We start from the raw sequence: 10998 nt of genomic DNA on the forward strand, positions 1-10998 counted from the left end.
ACACCTGCTAGGCTGCCTGGCGCACTCTAGCAGGGCGCCCCCACCTCAGTTGGCCAATGCCCGGATTGAAGGCATGTCTGTAGGGCTGCTCGCCAGCTTGGAGAGGGGTCTAAGATCTCAGTCGCAACTCCAAAAATATCCCTACAGTGTGGGGCTTGGGGAGGGGCAGAGCAGCAGTCAAGTTAATGAGAACAGAGGCCAGAGACTGGGACCCTACCCAAGAAGCCAGCTCTGGCTCTGTAAGCTCCCTGTGGGACCTGGGGCACGTCTGAGACTGCCGGATAAGGCAGGATTTCCAAACACTTCCTTTTTCAGGAGTAGAATTTGTATCAAATATAACACTAGACGAGCCCAATAGCTAGCAAATAAGGGGAGCTGCTGTTTGGGGGTGGAGGCACAGGGAGGATTGGAGTTCTGGCCGCAGGATTCCCCACTCTATTGCCTCCTGTGGGCCCCCACTGCCCCCTCACTCGATTCTGCCCCCCCCAGCCCCTCCTTCTGCCCAAGGCTGTGTGCCCTCCATGCCCTCTTCAAGCCATCAAGCTCATTTCTGAGGCTCTTCCATCTCTAGCACTGCCTACCTCAGCCCTGTACAAGCATGAGGGAGGCAGAACTGAAAAGCAGTAAACAGGATTCTAGTCCCGGCTAAAACCTGGTCTGGCAGGCCGAGGACCTGGAGTGGCACGTGCTGAAGCTGAGAATTTGGGAGGGAAATGAGAATTCACAAAGGTGGGCCAGAGTGCTGCCATGATTTTGCAGTGAGAATGTTTATTGAGAATGGCTCATTACAAACAAACAAACAAACAAACAAAAAAAAAAATATATATATATATATATATATATATAGAAAATCTCTGCAATGCAAAAGATCCCTTTTGTCCCTGTGTGGCTGGAGTGAACAAAACCAACTGTCCAGTGTGGTTTCGCTGGGCCCCCAGCATGTGGACTGGGGTCATGGGAGCCACGTGTTATGGGCACTGGTTCCTGAAATCTGGATTCTCCAGCCTTGTTTCCGTGACGTGTGCGAGAACGCCTTTGCGTCCCACCCGTGACCCTCCCGGGCAGATGGCACCATCTGAGGCACAGGTAGCTTTCTTGTTAATCTTCTAGACAGGTGACCTCTAACTTGTGGCCTGCCCAGGAACTGAGCGTTTTCCACACGTCTCATGTGAAGGACTGAGGTGCTGTGACTGCTCTCTGGGCCAGCTGCTCCCAGTGACAGCCCCACCCATCATCCGAAGCTTCACTTCCTCATTGCTTTTTCCTTGATGCGTCTATTCTCACCACAATTTTAGCCAGATCCTTCCTGAGGAGGCCCAAATCCCATGGCTGCCACACATGGTATTCCTGGGCATGCAACCAGAGCTCCCTGGGATCCTGGGCCACCGACATTAAGGCAAAAGAGAGAAGGCCAGTCTGAAGACACTGCTCGTCTCTGAAACCAGGGGGGCTAACCTGTTGGCTAAGCAGCTAACAGCACCTCCCCTGGGGCCAAAGGCTGGATCTGGTGTTGAGGAGCAATACAGCTGAGTGGTCCGACAGCCCTTGTGCGCAGAGCCCACCTCCGCGCCTCAGAGAAGCCATGGTGGGGAGGCATCAGCCAGCTGGTGGGAACAGATGATGAGCAGGGTTTGCAGGCCAGAGGCGTAGCACCTGCCACCATGTCATGCCTTGGGCAACAGAGGACCAAGACACCGGGGGACAGGGGCAGTGTGGCTGCTGGCGCAGCCCTGCTCCTTTGCCAGGAACAGCTCACGAGGGGGTGGGTGTTCTTGGCCCCTTTGGGAATGAGCCAGTTCCCTTAGTTTTCTGGTGTAGACCTAGGTTCGAGACCCAACCCCACCATAGTCCTGGGCAAACTCTCCCTAGACTGATGGCCAGATTTTGTCTGTAAGCTGGGGGGCCCTGGCACTCAGCCCACCAGCCGTTGAGTCCCTTTCTCTTTGAAAGACAACTTGGGCTGGCTGATCTGCTCTGTGCAGAGAGGTGTCAGCGGCTCCAAAGTACCTGCAATCTTGCTATTATTGTCTTACTTGAGAGGGACTCTCACTCCCCACAAGTGAAAAACTTAAATCTCAAAAAAAACCAAAGCACCCCCTACCCCTACAAGAAAGAAAGAAAAAAAAAAAGAAAGAAAGAAAAAGAAGGAAACAGCTCTAGTCTATGTTTCGTGCTGTGCTGTGTGACCCTGGGCAGGTACCACCCTTCTCTGTGAGGACAGAAGAGACCCAACATTCGGTGCAAAAGGTCCCGGTGTGAATATCAGGATGGGTGGGAGGCCATGGATGGTCTCCCACCATTGCCTCAGGAGTGCAGGCCCCAGCATACCCCGGCACCCAGGCCTATGAGGCTTGGGGCTCCCCACACCCAGAGAATGGGCCCCACTGTCAGGGCTTAGGCTAGTGTCAGGAGGGCTCACAGGTTGGGGGGAGTCCTTTGGGACCCAGGCAGCTGCACCTGGCCCTCTGGGTCAGGCATTCTTGGAGTATGCTCTGCACTGCCAGCTAGCAAGAGCCGGGGTCCCGTTTACGACCCAGATGGCCCTCCAATCTATAGTGCTATAGTACCTGGAGGCCGAGGGGTGGGGGGTTCAGGGTCCTTTCAGCCTGAGGCCCAGCCCTCTCCAGAGCCCAGAAGCCCAGAGGCCTCACCACCAGCCACAGGAATGCGGGTCCACTGGGAGGCGGGAGGGAGTGGCGGCATCCACCAAAGGGCACAGGGAGGTCCATAGTACTTCTGGGGGATAGGCGGGTTGGCTACATGGTCTCCAAATACGTGGACACCATCCTGACAAGTGGCATCTTCAGGGCTCAAGCCCCAGGTCTGTGGCAAGACGAGCTCAGGTTCTCCCCTGCCCTGGGTCTGGTTTGCGGGCAAGAAGGGCACCCACAGGGCTGGAAGTCCCCTGGGCATTGTTCAAGTCAGGTTTGGGATCCTGGGGGAGGCTCTACTCAGATGCTCTGGAGATGCCTCCAGCAACCAGCAGGTGCACAGGGTAAGTGGCATGACGACAGGCACAATGCTGGCAGACAAAGCATGCAAGCCTCGGGCTCCAAGAACTCTCTGGGGCTTTGTCACATGGGCCGAGGCTGCAGCTCTGCATCCAAGCCCCAGCAGCTTGGGGCCTGGGCCAAGGCCTCCTGAGTTGGCCCGGCTAGGGTGGGGCAGGGTGTGAGGACCTGGGCACACCAGCCTCCCACTGTCAGCTGTCCAAGTAGACAAAGAGGATATCCTCATCTGTGCCATAACTGGTTCTGGCTTCCTCGAAGTTACTGATGCTGGTGCTGCACATTCCTGCTGGGGACAGGAAGGGCAGAGTGGGGTCAGAGGTTGAGGGGGGAGGTCATACCTGCCTCAGTGACACCCAGGGCAGCTGAGGGAGGACTGACTGTGTCCCACCTGCTTGGCCACCCTTTGCCACTCATTTTCCACCTACAGGAAGACTTCCTTGCCTATTTTAGCCTTCATGAACTCATTCTCTGACCCTCCCCCAGTTTAGCAGATGAAAAAGGTAAGACCCAGAGGGGAACAAACAGCTTGAGGACACATGGGGTAAGTCTGCTAGAGTCAGGGCAGTGGGGAGCCTTTGCTGCCTCTGGAGCTGGAGCTGGGACTGGGCAGACTTCCCTTTCTGATGAGTATGCTTGCTGGCTGTCCTGGCAAGGTTGAAGGAGGGAGATTGGGGGCGGGGGGAGGAAACCGCAAAATAAGACTGAGGTGGGCCCTGGGCAGTGGTGCAGGGCTAGTGGTGTGGGAAGGACAGATGGCCTGAGCTGGTGTGGCAATGACCAGGGTGTGGAGGCCGGCTCGGCCTCAGGTCTGTGGTTGGTCTGTGCATGGCCAGAGCAGCAGCATAGATTACAGGAGCCCAGGAGGAGCAGAGGCTTTGGGGGGAAGGCAGTGAGGGAGTGCAGAGGAGTCACGGGATGGGATAGTGAATGCAGCCTGCCACCACCCCCCCACCCCCCTCCGCTGTCCCTGCCCACCCAGCACTCACGGTCGGCATAGGCTGGATTGTTGTAGAAGATGCAGCCAGTGGCCCGGTTGTAGCCACGCAGCACGATGAAGTGGCCCTGGTAGTCGGGGCTCCGGCAGCAGCAGCGGTGGCCACTGGGGGCGAAGCAGCAGTACTTGACCGGACTGGAGCAGAGGTCGCAGTGCAGTACCCCAGAGTTCACCAACACGATGGCCACATGGCCCTGTGCCAAGTGCTCCTGGATGTCCTGCACACTCACTGTGCTGTGGGCAGGAGAAGGGTCAGCCAGGGTCGCTGGGCCCCGTTCCCCACCTCTCAAGTGGACCCCTGCTTGGATCACAGAGCTTGGGGGCAGGGCTCATCTTCCCCACTTCCTGAGCTCCTTGCAGGGAGGGAGACGTCCTGCTTTGTCCCTGTGGCCTGGGCTCAGCCCAGGATTAAGCATGGCACTAGTGCCGGGGTGCGGGGCGGCAGGTAGGAGGACTCTGAGTGTGCCCAAGGACAAGCCGGCCCGGTCAGGTCCTTCCAGGGGTGGCAGGAAGAGGCCACTGAAGCAGCACATGGGACCTCACCTCCCAGCCTGGCTGGTGAATTCTTTTTTTTCCTGCTGAGCACCTTCCTTGGACAGTTACCCTAAATCACATGCGGTTTGCATTGGAAGCTGTGGGTCCAATTTAATCCCCCAAATCTGAGCCAAGTATGGCTTCGTCAGTTTCAAAACCACGTTTCTTTGAAAGGACTGGTTTTCTTTTCTTTCTTTTTTTTTTTCTTGAAGGCCCTAAGGCAAAAGGAATTGTCCAGGAAGGGGCAGGTCAGCTCCCAGTTTGACAGAGCCGGCTCTGATGACTCAGAGGCAGACTCGTAGGCACTGCCCTATTCAATGCCCCACTGCCCTATTCAATGCCCCACAGAAGGCAGTACCCTAAAAATCCTTCAAACTAAGAATCCAGAAGGGGCAAGGGGCTGTCGGGGGGGAGGGTCCCCTAGGCTAGGGGCCTCTGTCCTCCGCAGTCTCCGCAGGAGTGGCGGCATGAGCACGACGTGGCTTGGCCCAACTCCAGCCCACAGCCGAGTCATGTGGCAGTTTGGTTCGGTTGCCTCAGCCCGGGGAAACATGCCATTTTTCCATTTGGTCTTTGAAATGAAATACCTGGCTGAGTTCCCAACGGTATGTAGCAGCGCGGGATTTCAACTACAGGGAAAAAGCAGGGGCCTGGGCCGGAAGGAAAAGCACTGTGCTCCATGGAATTAACTGGGTGCGGAGTGTCGGGTTTGGATCACAGCGTGGCCGAGCAGCCGGCGGTGACGGTGGGCAGCTCAAACTATTCTTCCCATCCTCAGTTTCTTCACTGGATGAACAGGGACAGCACCAGCTTCCCACTCAACTAGCCAGCAAGTGGCACGTGCCACTAAATGAACATTTGGTGGCTTCCCTCCCAGCATGTGCTCATGCAGTGGATGGATGCTTGGAGACTTCCCCTGTTTTCCAAACTACCTATTGTGTGGTAACATTATGTTAACAATGAAAACAGAAGTCATTCAAGAACAGGGAGACCTGAGAAGAGTGGCCTAGGGTAGCCCAGTAGGGATCTAAGCTGATGTGCCTGAGCCTGGAGAAGAAAGTCATCAGCATCTGGGAAAGTTACTCCCAGGTTCTGCCCAAATTCTGCTCTTACGTATAGGTAAGAGGGGAGACCCGCATAAGGTCACGGCAGTCTGTGGGGAGATCTGAGGGCCAGGCCTCCCTAGAGAGCCTTCACAAGGGGCTGTCCTCTGTCACTCTCCATCACTTTGCCAGCATGTTCCTTACGCTGTCCCCATTTCATTAAGGGTTCCTGTGTTCTGTCTCAAGCTACCATTCTGTGAGTAGCCTGAGGGCTGGCTAGAGTCTGTCTGGTTCACGTGTCCCTCCAGGCCATGCTTGTGATCCATTCAAGGCCACAGTTTTGTATACTGTAGGTCATGTAGTACCACCTGTCCTCATTTTATGGATGGAAACAGTTAAGGCTCTGGAGGGCAAGTCCATGCCCTTGGCCACCTGGGTAGGATACTCCAGTTCTGCCTGACAGTAAGTACGTGGGTGAGCAAGCACACAAGGAAGAATGAGGGGAGGCTCACCATTTTTCCACAAGCACCTTGCAGGCCTTGGCTTGTGCAAACAGCTGGTTCACCCGGGTCTCCTCTGTGTCAAAGTGCTTCCTGTAGAAGGACTAAAGAGAGTAGGGCCGGTTGGAGGGGCCACCTGTCCTGGCTACCCTCACCCCCATTTGGATGAAGTACAGGGCATGTGATGGAGTTAAAGATGGTGAAAGAGGGGAGGAGCCCAGCCTGCTAGGGGCTCGTGATGGCACGTGAGGCATGCCTGGGCAGAATGCTGCATGTGTCTTGAACCGGCAGGGTGGCTGGCCAAAGCACACAAGACCATAGAGAGGCACAAGGACGACACTCAGGAGATGGGTAGGCAGCCAAGCTCAGGTCAGCTCTCCCACTCCCCCAGCAAGGCTGGTCATCCTGGGTTGTGTTTCCTGTGGGCACCAGCAGGAGTCTGTGGTAAATGAGCAAAGCGGGGTGGCTAAGCCCACCCAGATGCTCCTCCATAGTTCGGCTTAGCAAGGTGAGGTCCAGGGAATATACTTTGTTTGGTGTAGGGGACTACAGGGGGCTAGAGCCCCTGTCTGTGGGGGAGGCAGGAGAGACCCTGTTCTTGGGCTCTTTTCTCTGCTGTGCAGCTACAGTGATCAAGCCAGATCCATTAGCCTTCCTTCCCTGGCCTGGAAGATTCAAAGGAAAGTTAGGTTGACTGGCCCTGGCCACCATGTGAGAACCCTCTTGCCAACAAGGCCAGCAGAGCCCCTGCTCTGCCAAGTTTTGGAACCTGGGCCAACATGTGCCTCTACAGCAGGCAAGGCTGGCTCTAACTACATCAGTTGGCAGGGGTTGGGGTGGGGTGGGGTGGGGGAGTGGGTTGTGCACTGGTATCAAGGTGAGGCTATTGTTTTCTTTTTCAAAAAGAAAAAAAATAGGGAAGATGGCATGTCAGTTTTTCTTCTGGAATACCAATTAGACAGCTTGAAACCATCTGTCCCTATGACAAGAAATAACATGGGCAAGTGGGGACAGGGTAAGGTCAGAGTGACATTCTCCAAGGCCCTGGGCACTGAATGACTGGAGGGAAGGATGCAGAAAGGCAGCCTGAGATGCTCGTCTGTACACCATCCAGTGCTCTTGAAGGCAGGCTGCAGGAACCTCACTGCTCAGATGCTTTGAGCAGGCCGGACCCCAAGGTCACCTAGTCTGGCTAGATCCAAAGTCCTGCCCATAGCATCTCCGCTGCTGTTCCCTGGTCTCTGAGTACTTCTGTGTCCACTCAGGTGTCCGGGCCTTGACCATACCCCACTTTTATTTATTTATTTATTTATTTATTTATTTATTTATTTATTTGACAGACAGAGATCATAAGTAGGCAGAGAGGCAGGCAGAGAGAGGAAGGGAAGCAGGCTCCCCGCTGAGCAGAGAGCCCGATGCGGGGCTCAATCCCAGGACCCTGGGATCATGACCTGAGCTGAAGGCAGAGACTTTAGCCCCCTGAGCCACCCAGGCGCCCCGACCATACCCCCTTTTGATTACTGGACCTGGGTGAAGGCCTGGTGACTGGCTGCCCACCTGGTTCTTGTAGCCCTTGTCGACGCCCAGGGTCTGAGTGCAGAAGCGGTGCCGCACGCCAAAGTGGCGCATCAGATAGGCCAGGTCAATGGTCCAGATGCTCCTGGTGAGTCGTAGCTCCCGCAGGGCACTCTCAAACTCACCATCGTCCAGCGGGCCTAGGTACCTGTGGGTGGACGGGCTGCTGAGGTTGGCTTGCTTACACAGGGAACTGGTTGGGGTCACCCTCCTCCCAGGGGCCAGATAGCCACTATCAAGAACTCCCACTCCCCAGAAGATTCCATCCTTCGTCAGGAAATCCTGTATCATCTACTTCTTGGGCATGACCTGACGCTGCCTGGGGTACCATGTTGGCCCTGGAGTCAAGGATTCTGCTTCTTGTATCTCCTGAAGGTCGTGTAACTTTGGGTAAGTTGCCAACCTCTCTGGTCTCACTAGCTTCATTTCTAGGATGAGATGCTTGGATCACATCAGTGGTTTCCTAAGATTTAGGCACAGAACCCTTTTGCTGAACACTATCTGGCCTGGATTTCCAGGATATAAGACAAGTAAGGGATAGGTTACTCTGGGGTTCCTGGCAGTTGCCTGAAGTCTCCTACAAGGAGATGGCAATGGCACTCTATGCTCTGATGGTCAAGGTGCCTGTGATATTCACACAGCCTTAGTTCAACAGTTGGCTCCCTAGTGACACAGTCTTGCGGGAGCCTGAGGTTGGATGGTCCCGTGTCCCAGTAATGGCGTCACTCTGTGGACCAGGCCCAGGCACCTAGGACTTCTCTGGCTATCCCCAGAGCCACCACCTGGAAGGCCTTGTCCACCTTTTGCCTGCTCTTGTAGATGCGACCAAGTCTGGATGGAAGCTGGGCCTCCTGTAAGGCCCAAGCAAGAAAAGCCATATGGATGATGAATCCCACCCAGGTCTCTCCCTGTTCCTCCTTCCAGCCAGAGCAGATGGTATGGATGGGGAGGACCTAGGCCTGCCCACTCACCGCAGCACCATCTTGGAGCAGGCCAGGCCACAGTCCCAGTGGTAGAGCTGCTGGATGATGGGCACGGGCAGCTGCACAAAGTCTCCTACGAGGAAACACAGGGAGGTCACAGACCCTTGACATTGTGCCTATCACTGCCACCCCCCACTGAAGCCACTGTCATTGGCTCCTGCCCAGATCCTATAGGGGCTGTTCAGGGGTCAGCAAACAGCCTTTCAGGTGCCCCAACCCATTCTCCTTATAATAGCAGTAATCTCTCCCAAACACCAGTCAGAGTAGGTCAGCTCCACACAAAATCCTCCAGTGGGTTTGTTCGTATATCTCTTAGGACAGTGCCTTCATGGTTGCTGCCCCAGCACCCTCTGCCTTCTTACCTCCCCTCGTCCTCACTGGACCAACCTCTAGGCAGAACCTTTTCACCTGCTGTGATCCCTTGTCCCCCAGGGCCCTTGCACACCTCATCCCTCTGCCTGAACTCTCCCAGGTGCCTGACCTAACTCCTGCCTTTGGCTGTCACTTCTCCATCATGCCTAGCCCCCCACTACATGCACTCCCAGCCCTACAGGCCTCTCTCTGAGAACACTCTTTTTGGTGGAACCTCCAAGGAGGCTGGCACAGGGCAGACCCATGGAGATGCTTAGCAGATATTCATGTCTGAATTCATGAAGTCCCTGGAGGTTTGCCCAACTCCAAAGCCCCCCAGGGTCACCAAAGTGTGAAGTCCACAGTTAGAAGGAAGGGAGACTGTCATGTGATCTGTGTATGTGCGATGTTAACCTAGGTGGCCTCTTGGTCTGTTCTTGCCAAACAATGTGGAGGAGCAGAAGGGGCCTGACTTCGGCGCTTTAGCTCCAGCTCTGTCACAGCCTAGCTGTGGGCTGAGCAACTGACCTCACACTTGACTGAGTCTGGCTATCTCTGAAGTGGGGGACTTTGGTCTGATTCAGTCATTCAATCAACAAATATTTCCCAAGAGCCTAGCACCTGGCACGTGAACTGAAGATGTGGTGGTGAGTGACAAGAACAGATTCCTGTCCTGGTGGTCAGGAAAAACAAGCAAGGGTAAAAGAAAAACAGAGGGCTAAGCTGGGAAAATGGTGGTGGAGGGGGTGGAGGTGTGCCTTAGAGAGTGAGTCAGGGAACACAAGACAGAGGGGAACAGCATACGATGAGGTGCTAAAGCGGGGGCCAGCTGGAACGTGGCCTACTAGAACCTCCTACTCTGGGATCCCACGAATCTGGACAAAGTTCAGAGTCTGAAAAAATGGGAAAGACTTTCCTTCAGCAATCACCACTCACTGCTCGTTCATGACACTCACCCAGCATGTGAAAACCCAGCCCACGTTGTTTCCGCATCTTGGCGGGGGGGGGGGGGGGGCGTGTCTCTGGGGTCTCTCTCGAATCCACAGCTTTCGCTGTGCAGAGCTGCCCCAGAAGCCAACTTGCCATGCCAGGCCTGGTTCCCACTGCAGGCAGCAACCAGAAGGGCCCTGATGTCTGTCCTGGCCTTTCAACCTGCTGGCCTTGCCTGGGCAATGCCTTGCCTGGAATGGAGTCCCAAGCTCCTACTCTCCTTTGTCTAAACCCTCCCCAGCCTTCAAGGCCTGGCTCAGATGCTACCACTTCCAGTGCCTGCTCTGCTCCCAGGCTGGCTGCGCCCTTTCCCTCATCTGTGCTCTGCTAGGCTGGAGTTCACTCTTCGGTTCACAGGTGAGGTCCTTGCTTGGAGCTTGTTGGTATCCTGTGGAGCTGTCATACATTCCCAGCACACAGGGACCTGTAGCTGCTCCTTCACTGCCTTGTGCTGGCCTTCCTCCCTCCATTCCCCACCTCCAAGGGCATGCAACAGGGCCTGCAGATGGCAGGATGACATGGGTGAGTACAGGCCATCCGCTGGCTGAGTCGCTTGAGGAGAGGCACTTGGCCTCTCTGTGCCTGCTTCTTCCTCTATGAAATGGACCACCATAGATGGCAGCCTGCAGAGTGTTATCGGCACCCGGGGCAAGAGTGCACTGCAGGTGCTGACGTGAACCCTGCCCTCCATCTAGAGGGCCCTGGTGCCCTGAGCCCAACTGGGCTGAGGCTTTGTTCCCTCCTCCCCACCTCCAAGGGCATGCAACAGGGCCTGCAGATGGCAGGATGACATGGGTGAGTACAGGCCATCCGCTGGCTGAGTCGCTTGAGGAGAGGCACTTGGCCTCTCTGTGCCTGCTTCTTCCTCTATGAAATGGACCACCATAGATGGCAGCCTGCAGAGTGTTATCGGCACCCGGGGCAAGAGTGCACTGCAGGTGCTGACGTGAACCCTGCCCTCCATCTAGAGGGCCCTGGTGCCCTGAGCCCAACTGGGCTGAGGCTTTGTTCCCTCCT

The 10998-nt window shown here is 55.6% G+C and overlaps 1 protein-coding gene across 5 annotated transcripts in view; it reads right to left on the bottom strand.

The window, feature by feature from the left end:
• Positions 1–855: 855 nt before the first annotated feature.
• Positions 856–10998, bottom strand: part of LOC111142523 (guanylyl cyclase domain containing 1) — a 13024-nt gene continuing 2881 nt past the window's right edge. The window contains exons 2-6 of one of the 5 annotated variants that reach the window (XM_022495765.1): positions 8629–8713; positions 7640–7805; positions 6095–6186; positions 3998–4239; positions 856–3297 (exon numbers count right to left, since the gene is read on the bottom strand). In XM_022495765.1, coding sequence (XP_022351473.1) covers positions 3203–3297; positions 3998–4239; positions 6095–6186; positions 7640–7805; positions 8629–8713 — 680 coding nt within the window. In that variant the 3' untranslated portion in view covers positions 856–3202. The remainder of the gene's footprint in view (positions 3298–3997; positions 4240–6094; positions 6187–7639; positions 7806–8628; positions 8714–10998) is intronic. The other 4 variants (XM_022495767.1, XM_022495766.1, XM_022495769.1 and 1 more) reach the window with 4 other exon arrangements.

This window comes from Enhydra lutris, unplaced genomic scaffold (assembly GCF_002288905.1).
Source record: "Enhydra lutris kenyoni isolate GAN:26980312 unplaced genomic scaffold, ASM228890v2 scaffoldscaffold8, whole genome shotgun sequence".
NCBI classification, from domain to species: domain Eukaryota; kingdom Metazoa; phylum Chordata; class Mammalia; order Carnivora; family Mustelidae; genus Enhydra; species Enhydra lutris.